Raw genomic sequence first — 18,828 nt, forward strand, 5'->3', positions numbered from 1 at the left:
GTATGGCAGCATTTGATGCATGGTCACGTCCAACACTCTTATGTTATGTCCTTTGTGTCTTGGAACATTGGTGGCAGAGCAGCATTATGCAGTCGTGACTCAAGCCCTTTGAGTATACTATTGGCAGCCTTAGCAGCATGCACTGTTGCAGGTTTTGGCCTCTTTGGGGCAGTGTTAATGATTAATATGCCTTGTTTTTCATGTATTTGGAAGTGTTATATTGTATTTTCTATATGGATCCAAAATAATATCTAATATTTATTATTATTACCTGTGCGTATGCGTTTCCACAGCAGTAGTGTGTGAATATTCCCTATTTGAAGGACTATCACTCTCAAAGACAATGTACATTTCCATCAAGAGCATTTCAATGGCATATCACATTGACTTTAGCATTAGCGCTAACGAAGCTCGTTATGTATTTAAATATGTGTGGTATTACTTTTGTTGTTTCGTGCATTTAGTTGTACAGTAAACGCCAACTGGCTGTTAAACAGTTTAAAACAAGCCCCGGACAGGCGCAAGCAACATGGTGCATTCAGGGTACTTTCACAGAATTCAGCACATTAATCGTTTTCTCCAATTGTAACATTTTGACGCTTGAGAGAAGCCAAAATTGAAATCATGATTAAATTTCGATTCATCGTCCAGCCCAATTTCTTGAAGGCATAACACTGGTGTGACTACACCGCTTGTGTTCTTTATTTCCAAGCAGATGTGTATTGGCGACATAGCACAGTGTCACGTACTGGTATGATTAAACCCCTTGTGTGCTTGGTGTATTGTATCAGGTTTAAAAGGATGTTTGCCTCTATTCTTCTCAGGCTGCTGTGCCGTCTGGAGCCCTCAGTCTTTGTTCCAAAGTCACATTTTACAAAAAAAAAAAGGTTTTTGCCTCACCGCTGCATGATTAAAGGTGATTTGATTTCTAATCTATTAATGCCGTTTAGTTCCTCATATCACATTTTGAATCAGTAACAAAGCTTTCTAAGTTGCATTCCGTATTATTTCTTATCATTCTCATTTTGCCTCGCCCTCTTGCGTTATCGACTTGACCTGAAAGTTACGTCTTGATTCCCACTGATAACTAATGAGAGCCTCTGTTTGTTTGTTGCTGTTGCGATGCTTTGAACGCAGGCTCCCTTCTCCTTTCAATTAATACAGATCAGTGTTAGTGTGTGTGTATGTGTGTGACAGATAACCTCGTCCTTGGCCATATTTATGGCAGACTTTGGCATGATAGACAGACTGGCTCCGATGCAGCTGACTACTAAGCAGAAAAAACTGAAACAGTCCCATGACATGACACACATAAAGGCCAATTTTAGTACATTGGCCCCGGTGCATATGACTTAAAAACAGGTGTAACTTCATTTTTGTGCTGGTGGGAGTCTAGTTCTGTGTGCCTGGAGCAGTGTTGAGCCTCTCTGGGCGTTCCGGTGCAAGGAGTTGCCTTGTCGAGAATTTGGTAACAAAGTAGTCTGTGCTCGGAATAAAAATACTTGGTGATCCTGGCGTACCTACAAATTTGGTTAAAAAAGTAGACTACATTTTAGACTCATGAAAACCACATCTAATTCTATGCGCGGGTGGTGTAACGCTATTTTGGTGCATTTGATCGAGGTGCAGGCAGACAAATTTGGCGTAGTAATATAACTCCAGGGTGGGACAATCATTCTTAAATCATTGTAGAAATCAATTAATTGAACAAATGATAATAATAATCATCTTAAAAACATTTTAATAGCAACCCGTCTATTTTCTTTTACACACAGACGCGTGATCGTGGCTGCAAAGGCGGTCACCAATTGCGCACGACACATGCACGGTCGATTACATCATCTGCAAGGGGAGATCTTGCAGTTTACCTGCCAATGTCATTCACGGACCCCAGCGTGTCTATTTCTGCTTCCGGAATGTCAAGCACGGCGTACTCGGGAGTTCTGTGCTCGGACCGCCCTTATTTCGATGCAAATGAGGGATATTGCTAAAATTGGGCGGTAAAAGACTAGTTCCTCCATACAACGGTGCACAAAGGCGAGAATACCCCATAAAGTATAATTCTCCGGTACAAAGTCTAGCAAAATACTAAAAGAAAGAAATCTCCACCCAAGTGCACAGTTAGACTGCGCTTTACACTAGGCTTGAGCTTGGCAGGAAAATAAGGCCCATAGAGTCCCATTGGAAACTGAACATCTTAAATGCATGTAATATTGCAGTATCTTTCTGCAGGAGGATGTTGTGCTAAAAAGTAATGAGTATTTTTATGAGCTGTTCTAAACAGACTAGCGCACTTGTAGCAAAAAGATGCCAGCTCCTCTTAAAGTAAATGCATCCTCAGGCAAAGTCATCTATTTTTACACTATGCATAAAGCCAAAGTCACTTATATCCCAGAGAACACGCTCTGTGATTTTCCTGCTTTATGAATGGACATGAAAGCAGCTAAAAGCTCAAGAATACAGCATTAGGTGGAGAATATTAAATGACATCAGAATATAAAGCAGCTGCATGTACAAAATGTTTCAAATTGGTATTGACAGTAGTCTGACTCAAAAAATGAAGAATGCCATCTCTGTTATAGTTGTGGCAACCATAGGTCAGCCGTTCAAATGGGATGTAATAGCAGACCAGCCAGGACATCTCCCTCGTTAATATATAATGTTAATATATGTGCAGCGCTTGTACAAAATTTGCTGTTCAACTATGGATCACACGGCAGAATAATTGTAAGAATGCTCCGATTACCATAATCGTGCCAAAAGATAATTTTAATAGATACTCCTGCCATGTGTGGTAAGTTCAAACTAATATTGACTGCTCGGAAGGACGTTTGTGTGTGGTGTGCCCCGTACAAACAATCATGCAGCCGGTTGGCAGTGACGTGCAACCGATCAGAAAGTGAGGTGACGGTGAGGAATGCCAAATTAAAACAAGGAGCAATGGAAAATCTGTGCTCCCGCTGTTTAAGATGAAGTGATGTTTAATCTTAACAGGTTTTGCGAGATTTCCCGTCTGTCCTGAGTATACTTATGAATGAAATTGGTTTGTGTGGGATGTGTTGACTCACAGTGCACACTGTACATTCAAAACGGTTTGCCTGTGATTTTTCTCGTCATGTGTCAAGTCTCACAGGTCAAAATCTTGTATACCCATTATTTGGTACTAGCTGTGTGTAGTTTATATTTGTGGCTGCATACCAGGATGTCATGCAATGCCATGATTCAATCTTTTGTTTTTATTTGCTGCCATAGTTTTGGAGGCAAGCCACCATAGTCACGCACCGCTGTGATTAAGAAGTGCTTATGACCGCCGTGATTGGCTAATTTGTGAAAAGAGGTGGGGCTACATGCTTCACATAACTCTTGTAAACAGTGAAGAATGGCCAAGAGGGCTATCCGTGCTTATTTATCACCAATAAACTTTATTTGCCAGAGTACAAACCAAGGTAACAGGTCACAAGTGACTACCAAGATGACAATAATTATAACGTCAAATCTCTCACATCTCTCACTCTTTGGCCATTTTTTTTTTTGTTCGTGTAAAATCTAGACAGATGACAGCACTCAGAGGTTTACCTCAGTTCACATTGCTGATTTATTTTCTGTGTGTATTAGCGGAGGATTTATCTGGTTTGGCCACCAAGCCGTCAGACGCTATAATCCTATGTCATTACATCATCCAACCTCCCTCTAACAAATAGCCCCACCCTTTCTGGCAATGCCATTCATATTTCCCAAGGTCAATTAGGTGACATCCCGGCAGGATTGTTAATATGACAGATTGAAGTTCCTACAAGTGTGACTGACTAATGGGATGAGGAATGATTGGCGGTAAACATCGGGGGACGAAAGGATAAGGACAATTTTTGTCACATTGTTACATTTCCTCGTATGATCTTGTCTCTTCACAAATTACTACCGGTGTATATCGTGCTGTTGTGACTGAATGCCTCATATTCTGTATTTGCTACAAGTTGTAGTAGTCTTGGTGGCATGGGAGGATATCGTGGACTAAAGGCCTGTTCTTCATTTGCGTGATATTTCCAGGCTAGGGATGTGGACTTACGTCTTTCTATTAAATGGCTTCCTCTATTTGAAATAATGTTGAGTTCCACTCGGCTGGTGTCACTGAGTCGCGAGACTGAATCCTGCCCGCTGGCAGAATGGAGACTTATTGCTGCCTCCTCCTTTACCGGCTCGGCACGCTGATTTGTCGAATGAGGACTTTCAACATCTCTCAACATCTCTCACTTTGCATCCAATGAAGGGTCCCGCTCGTGTTTTCTTTCCAGACAGTATTAATACTTGATAGTGCAAAATTGCACATTGTGAAAGCAACGTTGGCGATATCCAATGATGAACTATATCGCCCTCCTACATAGCAGCTGGACATGCACTGTCCGTACTTAATTCATATTCATAAAGAAACCTCTTCCGTTCATTAAGCGGCACTGCAGCTTATACACTGTTATGACTGTACCACTCAAGTTCATTGTGTAAAAAAATGGCAGCATAGGAGCATTTATTCCCCGTCATCATTTCAGAGACACTATTTCTGTGTGCATACTTTCTGTCAAAATAAAATCAATCAACAACATGATTTCCAATTTTATTTACCTATAACCACCAAATATTTCATTAGTGTACAAGCACAAAGCTTGAATTTGCAGAGGCGAGCTCATTAATTCAAGCCAATCGAAGAATATACCTTAATAGCAATATTTCCGGCCCGTCAGGTCTCATTAATCATTTTCCTCGCTCTGCTTTCCACCAGTGCGCTACCTACTAAAGAACAATGTGAGCCCAGACCTCTGCAATGAAGACGGCCTCACCGCACTTCATCAGGTGAGAGCCAAACTGTTTATTTTTTTTTAAATGGTTACTGCAAGCCTCATTTGTGTCGTCCTATGTGCTCCTTCATGCTAACCGTGCAAAATAAAAACAATTTCTCTTTGAATACTTGTAACAGTATGTCAAACACTTGACAATTTTTTTTGTCACTAATGTTTTCTGGCCATTGTTTCTTATCTTTGTAATACGCCATGTCATCATCATATATCCTCTTGCTTTTGTCTTTGAATGCAACACCAAAGTCGAACACAATCTGTTGTGATATTACTTTCAGAGTTAATTGCCATAGCTAAGCATGTAAAATGAGTTCATTTGTTGCAGGCAAAATTGTCACCATAAAACCTTAATTAACTCTTTCACATTTCCATAAGTACGTTTTTTTTTTTTTGTTTTTTTTTTTAACATTATCAGTTAAGAAATATGTAATTTGATTTTTAAATGAATTTTAAGTGAGCTGCATTAGTCGGGTAAAAACTGTTAAGCCATGGGTTGGCAAGCTTTTGTTCCCACAGATCAAACCAGCTTTTTAAAACCGACAAATTGACCAGGTATAGATGATGCCATAGATGCGGTTAAAAAAAAAGAAATGTATTTTATTTTTCATTTCGATGATAAAATAATAATTAATTCTCATTATAAACATACAATTAAACTAAGTATGTTTTTATTCAACTCGGCGAAGTCGATTAATTAGTTATTTAGTACATATTTAGTTATTTAGTATATTCACAAAAAGAACATTTTTAAATGAATATAGCAAATATTACAAGACTTAATTCATAATGTCAAAAGGACAGAGCGGGCTGCATGTGGCCCACGGGCCATAATTTAAGCACACCTCTCTGTTGATGATGAAACAGAAGGAAATCAAGTCTTATTTTGACTTGGAGGCATTGTGCAGGAAGACATCGATACAGATGTTATTTCATTTTGAAGAAATTATTTCAACACAGAGTCAGTTGTGTTGGAAAAGGAGATCGAAAGGCGAGCAGCTGTTTTCACTCATTAATGGACCCATTACCGGTGCTAATATGTGGTGCTAATATCCATTCAGATTGCTCCACCAATGTATCGCCTCGTTTAATCACAAATCAACCTAGCTCTGTTTACAGTCATCTGCAACTAATTGTCCTTAAGTATGATAATTGCAATCGACTTGATGATGTAAGGACGCTATTTGGCCTGCGGGAACAATGAGCTTGACTGCATGATTTAATAGATTTTTCCTTCCCCAGAAGAGGCACACCGAAGAAATAAGACCATGTTCTTAAGTTGAGTTGTCTTGAATGCAACAGTGAACAGCGTGTGTTAGACTCGCAATGCAGTACTTAGAATGCAACAAGACACTTACAGAGACGTCGGCGGGCGGCACGACAGAGCAGAAGCAGCCTTTTCATGAGGATTCAAACGGGGCGGCAGAAAGCACGGTTGGAAAGCGGGGGGTGCTTGAAGGCAAATATGTGCAGCCATGTGCAGGGGCGGATGGGGGATAGCGGCCGTCTTTCGTGCCTGAGAATACCGACAATCTCATCTTCACCTAGAACAAAAGCAGAAGAGAACTGTGCTTTAGAATGAGCGGGTGTTTCCAGTTTGACTCCAGTTTAAAAGTGTAAAAATCAGCTTTTTACCAAAACTATTATTAGAGTTAAGCAGTTCGGGAAAGAATGGATGGATGGAAATGTGTACTGAACTCCTGGAAAATTGACTGTTTAATGTCTTGTTATGTCTGGAGTGCCCGTCGACCCATCAAGTGTGAAATTAAACAATCAAGTAGCCAGTTCTTTTTTTTCCCCTGACTTTTTCTGAATATGTGTCTGAACAGAAATTTTTAATCTTGCTTAATTGAAACATAGCAGTGTGGCTAATTCAAAACAATAACAAAGATTCTCTGCCCGCAACTTGGTCGCAAGGCTGGTTGAATATGCGTCATTTTCAAGTTAAGGCCTGACAGTATTGAAACACCACTGTCAGGCCGTAACTTGAAAATGACGCATATTCAACCAGTCCATGTCAAAGCCAAAATCTAAACAGAGTTGCAGTCAGTGTTCTTGGAAGCACAAAAAAAGTGTAATGTTAAAACCGTAGAACTGGTACAGTCCAAGTTTGGTGATGTGTCTGCAATATGCAAGCAAACACAGATCTGAAGAGTAATTTGGCAGCCTGGTGATGAAGTGCTTCCACCACCACTGAAAATACAATCCTTAATGTTACTGTGTCTAAGGGCACTGGCTAGTTCCGGCCCATTCTGGGCTAATAGAAGCCTTGTTGCAACCCTCTGCTGCCGGTCGTGATGGTAACAAAAGCTGTCCTCAGCATTGGCCCTGCAATTGAGAGGGCCAGCAGTGGCTCTTTTCTGAGACAGAGGCACAAAACCAAAATTAAGTGTTGTTGAGTATTTTGACAGAAGAAACCTTTAATCAACATATGTGGGAACTGTTTTAAATAAAAAAAAAAAAACGAATTGAAATAGGCATATGAAGTCTTCTTTAAATCCGAACAACCACTAAAGGTTTTCTGCGTTTGCTTTAAAAATTAAATGTACTGAGAAAAAATTCAAATATAGACATTTTAACAGCAGACATGATTCAATCATCTGACGCTTTTAGTCACTGACAACCAGTTCAACCAATTGAGATACACCTATGAAGCTGCACGTTGTGCAGGTGTTCCCAATGTTGTGACCAGTGCGCGTATGACGTATGAATAGAGGAAGTGCAAACCTATTTAAAAAAAAAAAACAAGAGTGATGGATGGAAAGCGTAATATCACATTATTTTTAATATCACTTTCTTTTTGTTTATCTCCACACAGGCCTTCTGGCTGCTATTTTTATTTGTTTGTTTATTTTATCCTCATCTACCACGTTTTGCCTCTCAGACGCTGCAGACGAATTCTCCCGCGTTCACTGAGAGGCAGCAAGATAAACCGCAAAGAACTCTATCAGTCACCCCCGGCGTGTTTTTTTTTTTTTTTTTGTGAGATGAACTAAAAAATATCACATTAACCTTTAGGCGTTAAATTAATGTGCGCGTGTGCATGTGGATGCGTGCGTCCGTACTCGTGCGGACACGATCATTTTCTATTTGGATCGATCAGTCTGCGCATTTTTCTTCAAGATTAGACCTGTTCACGTCTACTGTTATTGAAAAAAAAACACAGACATGCACCACACCCATGCACATTAAACAGTACGCGAGAGCTTTGAATATTGAAATGGACCCAGACGCAGACAGGACACGGATGTGGAAAAGCAGAAATACAAAGTAACAACAGAGTGCAGAGCTGGATGCAGTAGTCTTGGAAGAAAGCTTGGCATTCTGACGCGTCACTGAGCAACTTGAGCCTGAGGACCATAGGGACTGACAACATCAAGGACCCAACGTAAAACACCGTCACAAGAGTAGCAGTATATAAAAACTTGTGAGCTCTTTGTTTTGTCATCCCATTATGGTCCGACGGAATCAAAGATAAAACGCGCTCATACTCACAAATGCGTATCGACACACACTCTAGGGAATGAAGTGGCGGTGATCGCGTTTAAATGAGATGTCACATCCATCTCAGCAGTGCTCGCTGATAGGGGTGATACATCAATATATGGCTTCTGTGGCCACACAGATGCGCGCACGCACACACTCACGCACCTAAATATACACACACACACACACACAGAGTAGTGATGTTGGTTGACATGCCTGCGATGTATTGCCATCCCACCACCATAACCATTAACTCGCTTGCTGCCCTTTGACAATAGCTTCATTGACAATGCCTGTTGAAGTTGAGATTGCCCCCCCCGTATCTCTCCCCCCAAGTTGCTCACATGATCGTACTTCCGTCTAGTGTCTCACTTCAAAATCTTCATCGAGCCGAGCAGCCAAGTCATGGCATTAGAAAAGCGAGGATTGGTGGTTTTAGCCGGACAGTTAAGTCACAATCCAGCGAAATTCAGAGCAGCTCATTCGAAATAGTTTGCCCACAAAAGATTTACGGAGCAGGCCTTCCAATAGACTCACCTATGTTAAAGTACATTTTTCATTACAGAGACCTTTAAGCAACAACCTAAACGGTAACATTTTGTCCATAAAATTTTGAGACAGTGCAACTACTTATGCATCTATGACCAATACAAATTTGTGATTATTTTTAGTTGCTGCCAGACTTCAGCTCCACACTTCTGCCCATTTATCAGCAATGTGAAGTGAAAGTCAGTTGACGTGAATACTATATGCAAGTCAGTTTGTAATTCGTGCATTAAGCCACTAAAATTTCAGGTTAGAGGAAAAAAAAGTTACTCAGCAGCCATGCATAATGCCTTCAACGATTAATCAAATAACTCAACATTGCAAAAAATAAATAAATAAATAAAAAAGGTCTATACAAAATCTTTGCTTCGAAGCTTTGCAGGCATCATTTTTCCACACAGACTGTTACTGCAGTCACACGCACCATACATCGGCATGAGGTTGGCAAGCCATGAGGAAAAATAAGTTGGGGATCATTTCACACTTGACAAGGAAAATAAAGTACAATGTATAACACAAAAACATATCTACAATCACCGACAATAATGGATAGATTATGTTAGATACTTTCATACAGCCTGGCGAAAGGTTAGTTAGCCAGTTAATGGACAGCTGACTCGTCACTCTCATTCACTGATGCCCATGTCACTCACCAGGTCAAGTGCTGCCTTTTAAAGCCATAAAACTGAATCACAGATGCTCGTAGAACAATTAGGAGGGCGACCCCAATTACACAAAAATATCACCTGCACTTGACATGCATGTTATTGTATTTCATATTGCCCAAAAAAAAACAATCTTTGTCTTATCACTTGATTAATTGATGTGATAAGCAGTAAAAAACTCAATTGTAAAAATATCCGATATTGTCTTAACCAGTTAACTAATCCGTCCAAACCCATGGTAATCCTTTCGATACATTTTTGTCAATTGATGGTAACATTTTCACACAGGTGCCATGGATTTGATGCCTGTGACTCATTTTTAACCCAAGTCAGCTGGGATAAACAGAATAAGCAGCACCGAAAAATTGATGATGTTGTGAAACACACGCTGAGTTGCCTGCTAGAGTGTCATTAACTAACATTTACTTCAATGATTTTGCTGCTTAATTATGTATGAGGAGTGCAGTGAGGATTTAAGATAGGCATTTTAATGATCATTAGTGATTTTTATTTAACCATGAGGAGCTTTGAGATGACATTTCGGCGCGCCGCCATAGTTTATTCAGCAGCTTTTATACAGCACCTCGTGAATTTTAGGGCCAGGGAATCACATTTATGGAACTGGGTGGTCATTTGGTGACTGCTGTTGTCGGCATTAGCCCTCTGAGTCCAAAGACGGCTGATTTGGTGTGACAGTACCCCCCAATTTGCAGCACCATATTCCGCTAGGTGAACCGTTAAACTTCCTCTGACCATCTCGAAGTCAGTCATCCATCCTTTTATATTCTGAACTGCTTGACATCATTATGGCCCCGGGTGAATTGGAGCCCATCCCAGGTAGCTTTGGGCGAGAGACGAGGTATACCCTCGACTGGTCATTTGCCAAAAAGACGTATAGCATTCACACTCACGTTCACGTGAGTGAAGCAGGGGAACCAATTGAACACTTAAAAAAAAAACAATGGAATTACCTATGCATCCAGCCATCCATTTTTTCCCCCACTTGTCTTCTCTCACGTCATGGGTAACTTGAGCCTATTGCAAAGCGGAATACAACCTGGACTGGTTGCCAGTACCTTTGAATTTCAACGGGTGCCCTTTTCAAAGGTTAAAGTCCGACTCAGCACCATCTCCAGATAGATCACAAACTACAACACGAGTCTGCCCCTGCACCCGCATCATTTGTCATTCACTTCATTCTCGCAGGTGTGTCATGAAGTGAGAAGAATAACACGCAACAGTGGTTCGCACGGTCCACAAATCACGACGGACTATCCCCTCCGTCACCTTTTTCCACTCCTCACTCAGTGCAGCTCAAACTTCTCTCGCTTCCACTTTTTAATTGCAGCCTCGCTCACTGGACCAATGCAAGCATACTTCTCTTAACCTCACTGAAGAATCCCAGCCAGACGGTTTTCCATGCTTAAGCTAAGCCATTTCTCACAGCCCGCACACACAACCAGAGCAGAGGATTTTATTAAACGTACACAGGGGTGGTCTTAAATTGGCCAGGGCCTTCGTGGAGTCAAATGTGGAGCAAAAGATTAGCTTAGCAGCCGGCTAGCAGGTGGGTGAAGCACTGTACGTGGGTTTATTCAAGAGGCTAAGCAGATTATCTTGGCTGTAAATTAGTGTGTAGGTTTGCATTAAAGGCATCTGCCACTGCCGCAGGCTGCTGAAAGCTGGAGATGTGAGATAATCTGCACCGTCTTTTTACAAGACGGAGCGTCGTAGCGGTTTCAGTCTTTTATTTAGACTGATAGAAGAAGTATTGGAGATAACACTCACTACAGTCTCCACATGGCTAATTCGGATTTTGTATTTATCTGAGAACGAAAAAGAAAAATATGCACGCCCAAACGAATAATAAATACACTGTGTGGAATTCAGATAATTCAGAGTATTAAACATCAATGGGGAAAAAAAAGCTTCAAGGTAAAAGTTTGCTACGGAGGACCATTTAGTGGAATGAAGTTGTAATGTTGATGAGGTCAATTCAAAATTTTGACATGGACCTAAATGGTAGTGGAGTCTCAAAATAATATAACTATCTTGTAAAATTTGAAAGTTTTTCTTGGAATATTACCACCTTTTTTCCAACAAAAATATAAGACTAATTTCCATAAAATTTTTAAATTCATTAAAATTTTCATTTTAAATCTTTTTTGTATCGCCATAAACTGTAATATTCCAACTCCTTTTTTTAACCATCAAAACACATTAAAATATTCCAACAATTTATTGTTACTACTTCTTAAAACTAAGATCCAATAAAATTCCAAATTTTTTTCATCACGTAACCATTCCTTTTTCCAAGTCACCACTTGACAACTTCTCATCCTATTGTTATTTTTTTTTTTTTAAATAATATTCATTAAGTACAATTCCAATTTGTTTTTATAATGTTACCACGTTTTTTTTTTAGAAATATTTAAAAAAAAAATCCCCTCAGAATATAAGCACTTTTATTAGACTTGATTTACACAAGAATTCCAACTTTTCCCCTCTTAATTTTATGATTACAGTCTTTACGACTAATTCCTTGAAATAGTAATATACTATTTTCCGGTAGTATTACGGCTATATAATTGTCAAATTCTTGTAGTTTGACCTCTTTTGTGTATGACTAGTGACTACTCTTGGTTTACCTGTAACATTGACACTTTTCTCTTGAATCATTAAACTTGATTCTTGTAAAAAAATATGCATTACTTAATTATTTTTTTCTGTTCAGTGTGGCCCTTCAATTCCCACAGAATACAATTAATGCGGACGTAAGCTCATTTAAAAACTTGATGGCACAATATGGACAAGTCATCGGTGAGTCTCTTTTATTAAAAAAAAAACAAAAACAAAACCTGAAGAAAAACTGATGCAAATTCAGTACGAAAGTTCTGTTATGCATAAATTGTCTTATAAAATTGCACTGCAATTTTTGGGGCGTTTTTTGTTTGCATGCGGACAAGAATCATTTATAAAATGACATACTGTTTGTGTCCCATCTCCAGTCGATTATTATTTTTGTTTTGTGGGCTTCACTTTCACCTCTTATCTGTTCTTCCTGCAATCTGTGCTTTGCTTTGTGCAGTAATTTCATTTCCTCTCATGTCTTGTCTAATGATTTTTTTTTGCTTCAGGACACGCACACACCAAAGCCTTCTTATCAGTAGTCTTGTTGGCTTAGACTACAAAACTCCAGATGTTTCAAACAATTTGGATTCATGAATCGCTGTTTGTGTACCTACTCGTAAATTTTTCTCTCGAGCAGTTTTTGTAATATAATTAGAATTTTAACTCTTAATATAGCCAAGTGTGAACATTTTTAGCCAGTTAATTACCTTTTTTCTTTTTTGGCTATTCGGCCCCTATCTCACATAAAGAGCCGGCGGCGGGGGGGGGGTATTTTTACAGGTTATGAAGAGGCAGTGCCAGCAGCTTGCCCATTAGGCAAATGTTGAGGGCACCACGGATTTTAGGTGGCGCCATTAGTTTCAAATGAATGATCAATTATATTCAAATCAATTACATTTTCACGATTGACTCTTCAAATCAAAATGAAAGAACAGTAAATTTAAATTTATACAAACAATTAAAAAAGCAAGGAGAAGAAATGTGACATAATTTGAAATCAACGTTCTGGCTCAGGCAAGCGCGGTGGCTCGTGAAACTGTGCGTCACCGGCGTTGAATTAACTGATTTCATGAATGCCCATGAAATGATTCCATGAACATTTGAAATCGTGTATTTTTGGGGGGAAGACTATTTCATATTGAATGGCAACAAGAACATTAGAATACATTAATTCATGTTAAACTAAAACATTATAACACAACAATGACAGCCTAACCTTTTGTGGAGAAAAGTGAAACAAGTAAATCTCAAGTTGTTATAAGATTAAATATGTGACTACTTACATTTATTTACAATAATGTGTTTTGTTTTTTTCCAAAATCCAAAATTGAATTCAAATGCCACTGCTCTTAATACAACACATTGCCAGTGACTAATGTGTGGAATCAAAGTTCTTGACGAACTGTCAAACTACTTAAAGGTAAAAGATCTTGATCATCGTCATAAAATCTAGATCAAATCTGCTCATGAATTTATCTCTTTCAAGTGGGGAAGTTGCGCTTATTTACAATAACTTGACAACTAGCCCTGATATTTCAAAATGATCAAAATTGTCCAGAGCACAGGGAATAAAAAAGGGCAGGCAAAATGGAAGGAGAGGTTCATTTGTTGCTCATTTTGGTTTGTTCAATTAGATGTCGCAACAGGAACTCACATGATTTGTTTGACAGTAACGATACAGTCATTAAATATTTGATATACTATACTATACTCTATATATTAGGTTGTGTGACATTGTGTCTTCTAAATTAAAGGCAATGTTGAAGTTCTCTTTCTAAGTTCTCTTTCTTTCTTTCTCATATAAAATCTTGCCTAGGGCCAACCCTGTGAAGTGGGAGCAGAGATGATTTGATTTTGAAAACTTTTTATTTTTCCTCAAAATCACACCATCTGTCTGTCCACTTATTTTATTAGGTAATGTTGTGAGGTGAGTTTGAAATGATACTAAAGTGTGTTGTATAAAGTTGTAAAAAGTCGTAATAATGTTGTTTAAAGACTATAATCTTCTGCCAAAAACCCTAAGAGAAAAATAGTGCTTTATTGCTCTGAATAAAAAGACTGCACTTAAATATCGGAAAATAAAAAACACCAATGATTAAAATGTGCTGCACTTTAATAGAAATTGGACCTAAATGTGCACAGTAGCCGACTGGTTCGCACATCAACTGCAAATGTTGTGCGTTTGTATCTTGTCTCAGTGCGGAGTTTCAGCTGTTACATTATACAGTTTGACTAGAGGAAACCAATCACTCAAATCACTCAAAGTTATCAGGTTTCTTTTATTAGCGGGTTGGGTCAATGTTTAGACACGTACTTCATGAAAATGGTACGATATATTCACTTATTGCTTATTATTTTTTGGACCTCACAGACAACTGGAAGCCCTCCGACCCCATTTGAGAACACGGCTTTTACATGTCATTTTTGGCTTATCAAATCGGCATTGGTTGATATAGAAGAATGTTATCTTGGACATTTGAATGCAGGTACGGTGTGTGTGTGCGTGTGTGAGAGTGTGTGAGGGAATGTATGCTTGGCATCATCTGTGTATTTGCGAGCGCAAGCTGAAGACACGGTCGGGCTGTCGAGACTGTAGAGTGATGTTAATAATAGACTCTTCACCTTAGAAGTCTGGTCTTGTGCACGATAAGCTTTGGGAAATTAAAAAAATAAATAAATAAAAAACTGTCCCCGGGGGGAAAAAGCAATAAAAAAAAAAGTGACAAATGCTCTATCCCAACACAACTGCTGAATATATGTTTATCGCATTTTTTTTTATTTTTATTTTTTTTTTTTTTTTAAATGGTAGATGGGGGTGCTTTTCTATATTCCTGATCAGGGTGAACTGGACATGCTATGCTCTGGGAAAAAAAAAGTCCTAACCAATCCGCGCGCCCGAGTGGTTGGTGATCACTGCTGAACATGACTGTGTCATGCGTTCTTGTGAGTTCATAGATGTAAGAACGATGTATGTGTGATGGTCAATGAAAAACCTGGAGGGGAGAAACAGGTAACAACTCTTTGGTGGCTCCCAAAAAGGAAGATTATAAATGTGCAGCTGTTTCTGGGAGCAAAACTTAACTTTTATGACATATCTACTTTAATACGCCATCTATGCAGCATAGCGTTATTGCCGTCATGGGCGCTTGATGCACAGATGTTGCGTCATAAAAATTTTGCACAAACTGCAAAAAGTTCACAGCTACATTAGATGGCTTACGGACGGAGGCGATGCTCCTTGGTGTCGTGTCTAGTATCAATTGGCTCTGTTGGAGATGACTGCTGCTACATTTTAACTGAGAACACGCATTCCAGAGTTGTAATCACAACCACACTTACAAGACTTGGAGTCACTTGAGCACTGAAAAGATGTGTGCCCAATAATGGCTTCAAGAACTTTGTCTGCACTCAGTGATCCATGTATTGTTGCTTCCACCCAGCTATCTGTCCATTGTTTTATGTAACCATCCATCCAACATTTATCTAGCACTCAATCCGTTGTTCCATTCACCTATTCAAAAATACACCCGGCCATCATTCCATTGCATTCATACATCTATCATCCACAATTCATCCATCCACCCATCAATCATTTGATTTGTTCATCCGTTGTATTTTGTTCCAATAATTCACTCACGTATCCATCCATCAAAATTCACCCATCATTTATCGTCAATCGATCCACCCGTTAATCAGTCCATCAACTTGCTTTATTCTCAAGTCCACATCCTGTTACCATCGTTTCATCAACCATCTTTCAGTGCATCCATCAGTCAACCATCCTTTGCAAGTTTGCATCCACCCGAACCACAATTAATTTCATCGTCCATCCAATGAACTCACCCAGCCACCCTTCTAATGACTCACCCACCGTGCCAACCACCAAGACACCTGTCCATCATTCCATCCAACCTAGCCGGACTTCCATCCACCTAGGGTGTCCATCCATCATTTTATCCACCTCATTGCATGCATTGTTCATGCAACTCATCCTCTCATCATTTGTTCGTCAATTATATGTGGATTCGTATCAATGCGTGATTTTTAGTCTTCAACAGTGGGGGACAGTTGTGGGAAAGGCCCTATCCTCTTTCTAGATCTTTTCCTGATGACCAGTACTAGTAGTAATCTGGGATCAACTGATGCACGCAGAGAGCAGATTCTTGGTAATAATATAGTAACGCAACAGGAAGTAACCTTGAGAGGAATCAGACGAGGACACCCTGGCAATCCGCCTCAGCTCACTGTAACTCGTCACCAAGATCGAATGTCATCGTTAAACCCACATTTAACCCCCCGTGCATCTTCTCCACACAGTGCTGCATAGACAACTACGAGGAGATGGTAAAGATCCTACTGGACCGTGGAGCCGGCGTCAACGCTCAAGATAACGAGCTGTGGACGCCGCTGCATGCTGCCGCTACCTGTGGCCACGCAGGCCTTGTCAAGATACTCATTGCACAGTGAGATGACATGAACTACGCACACAGCGCATCACCAGGCCATGATTTTTAATTCATCATTTGGGTGGTCATGTTCACCCACAGCGGTGCAGATCTGCTGGCGGTCAACTCTGATGGGAACATGCCCTACGACCTTTGTGAAGACGACCCAACACTGGACATCATTGAGACGGCCATGGCCAACAGAGGTGCGTGAAAAAGACATAGATGGGAAATTAACAGGCCCAAGATGAATTTAATTAATCTGAAGCCCTACTCCTACCCGGCCGTCATCATCAATAACTGGCAAGGAAGGATTGCATTCAAGTCCTGACTAATCGGGCCGAGTATGCAGCATAGCGCTCACGCCAGCCGAACGTGCTGGAGTTTATATGTGAAGTGGGCTCAAGCATGGTTCGAATGGCCAAGTGTGAGTATCTCAAGAGTCGTGCTTCAGTGCTAATTTTTTTTTTTTTTTTTGTATAGGAACGAAATGGATGATTCAAAGGCTTTCCCGTAGTTTTGTCGGCAGCAGTAACAAACGTATTTTCGATATAAGTAAGCTAGACACGTGTTCTCTCACCACCTAAACTTGCTGATGTCGAAATTCCCTCGAGTGAAAAATAAAACTTTTTAGTCCGGCAGCTTTGTCAAAGGAAAATTACTATGGGATTAGTTGAACATGTGAGACCAAATACGTATTGAGGAACACAAAGGAGCTTCTCAGGCCCACCTTTTTGCAGCAGGCAGATAGCGCTACAGTAGGTGAGAAGAATGACAATAAGAGCATCAAACAGGGGGAGCGCGGCAATGCTAATTGCTCTCATCGCGCTGCCAAAAGTGGCGAGACCTCCAGAGATGACGCAGTGGTGAGCAGACAGGCTCTCCTCTGTCTTAATAAACACACACGCACCCTCGCACTGCTCTTGATGGAAGGCAGGCAGTTATCGGAGGACATCGGTTCACTGCAGTGGTAAGCAAATGAGTCAAATAATATTAAATTAACTCAGTTCAGCACCCAAATAGGAGCTGAGATGATTTGGTAATAATTTAACGCAGAATATAGTCAACTGACAATGCTGCCTCGGTCCTGATCAAAAAAGCATTCATACAAATAATGTAGTATAATCATCACATTTATTAAACTCAAATTTTACAACTACCAAGCCTCCCTTTTAATGAGGGAGACGTAATAGTGACTCGATTAGAAGGGCTTTATCGCATTTAAGCACTGTGCGAGTTTGGGTTAGCATGGAGCATCTAATCTAAATCATGCACGTTTTTATTTTAGTTGTTGTTAAGCAAGAGGAGTAACTTCGTGCCTAGCTTGGGCAAGAAATGCAACAGTCCCGCTAAAAAATTTTTTTTGAGATTTGGATTGCCCAGTGTGACATTTTCTGTAAAGAAAAAAATTATGCATTATCATGCTGGGGGTTAAAATAAAAAAAAAATTAAAAAATCAATTTTGAGGTAACTTTGTGGACCAAGTGTTTTAAAGCTAGTTTTGGGTTTCATATAGGAGTGGTCTGCTATTAAATTAATTAAAGTTTGTTTGTCAGGAAGAGTTTTTTTCTTTTTTTGTGGCGTGGCTTCATTCGTTGAAAGCACCACCCAACATATGTGCACTGCTTTCACTAATAACTTGACTGTGAACAGAAGAGCTAATTTTCAAAAGCACAGACAGTCTTGGCAATTTAGCAATTTGTCACCATATTTAGTGACTTTTTCCAAGGACAACATAGATTTTTTTTTTTTTTTAAATAGACTAGCCACTCCGAGAACTAAAAAAAAAATTGCAGAGACATTTTGACATTATTTTCCGTTTGACATGAAAATAGAATGATGACAAGCATTCGCAATTAAAAGCACTTCACGTTGCCGAAGACATAGTGCTCATTTGTTTACTAAAGCAGTCATTTATCAACATTTTGAAAGTTTGGACACCTGTACAACTCTGTAAGAGAAAAGACAATGGATCCCTATGCGGAGGGCGTGTGGTATTCGACAGACATATGGTACAGCTCAACCATGCAGATTGACAGCTAATTTCATTGTGTCCAATTGTTGAATATTTAAAAATCGGAAATTCATTTAGCATCATGTTTACATATATTCAAAAGTTTGGGTTGCCCAGTGTGACATTTTCTGTAAAGAAAATAAAATCCATCATCATGCTGGGCGTTAAAATAAAAAACTTGTTTCAAAACGTGTTTG

General features: G+C 39.7%; 1 protein-coding gene across 1 annotated transcript in view; it reads left to right on the forward strand.

Moving 5' to 3' along the window:
• The window catches only part of ppp1r16b (protein phosphatase 1, regulatory subunit 16B), a 63,134-nt gene that overhangs the window by 36,935 nt on the left and 7,371 nt on the right, over nucleotides 1–18,828 (forward strand). Inside the window, exons 3-5 of the mRNA XM_088308808.1 lie at nucleotides 4,775–4,845; nucleotides 16,490–16,635; nucleotides 16,720–16,823. Coding sequence (XP_088164934.1) covers nucleotides 4,775–4,845; nucleotides 16,490–16,635; nucleotides 16,720–16,823 — 321 coding nt within the window. The remainder of the gene's footprint in view (nucleotides 1–4,774; nucleotides 4,846–16,489; nucleotides 16,636–16,719; nucleotides 16,824–18,828) is intronic.

This window comes from Idiotropiscis lumnitzeri, chromosome 11, assembly GCF_059441095.1.
Source record: "Idiotropiscis lumnitzeri isolate Australia: NSW breed Sydney's pygmy pipehorse chromosome 11, RoL_Ilum_1.0, whole genome shotgun sequence".
Lineage (NCBI taxonomy): Eukaryota > Metazoa > Chordata > Actinopteri > Syngnathiformes > Syngnathidae > Idiotropiscis > Idiotropiscis lumnitzeri.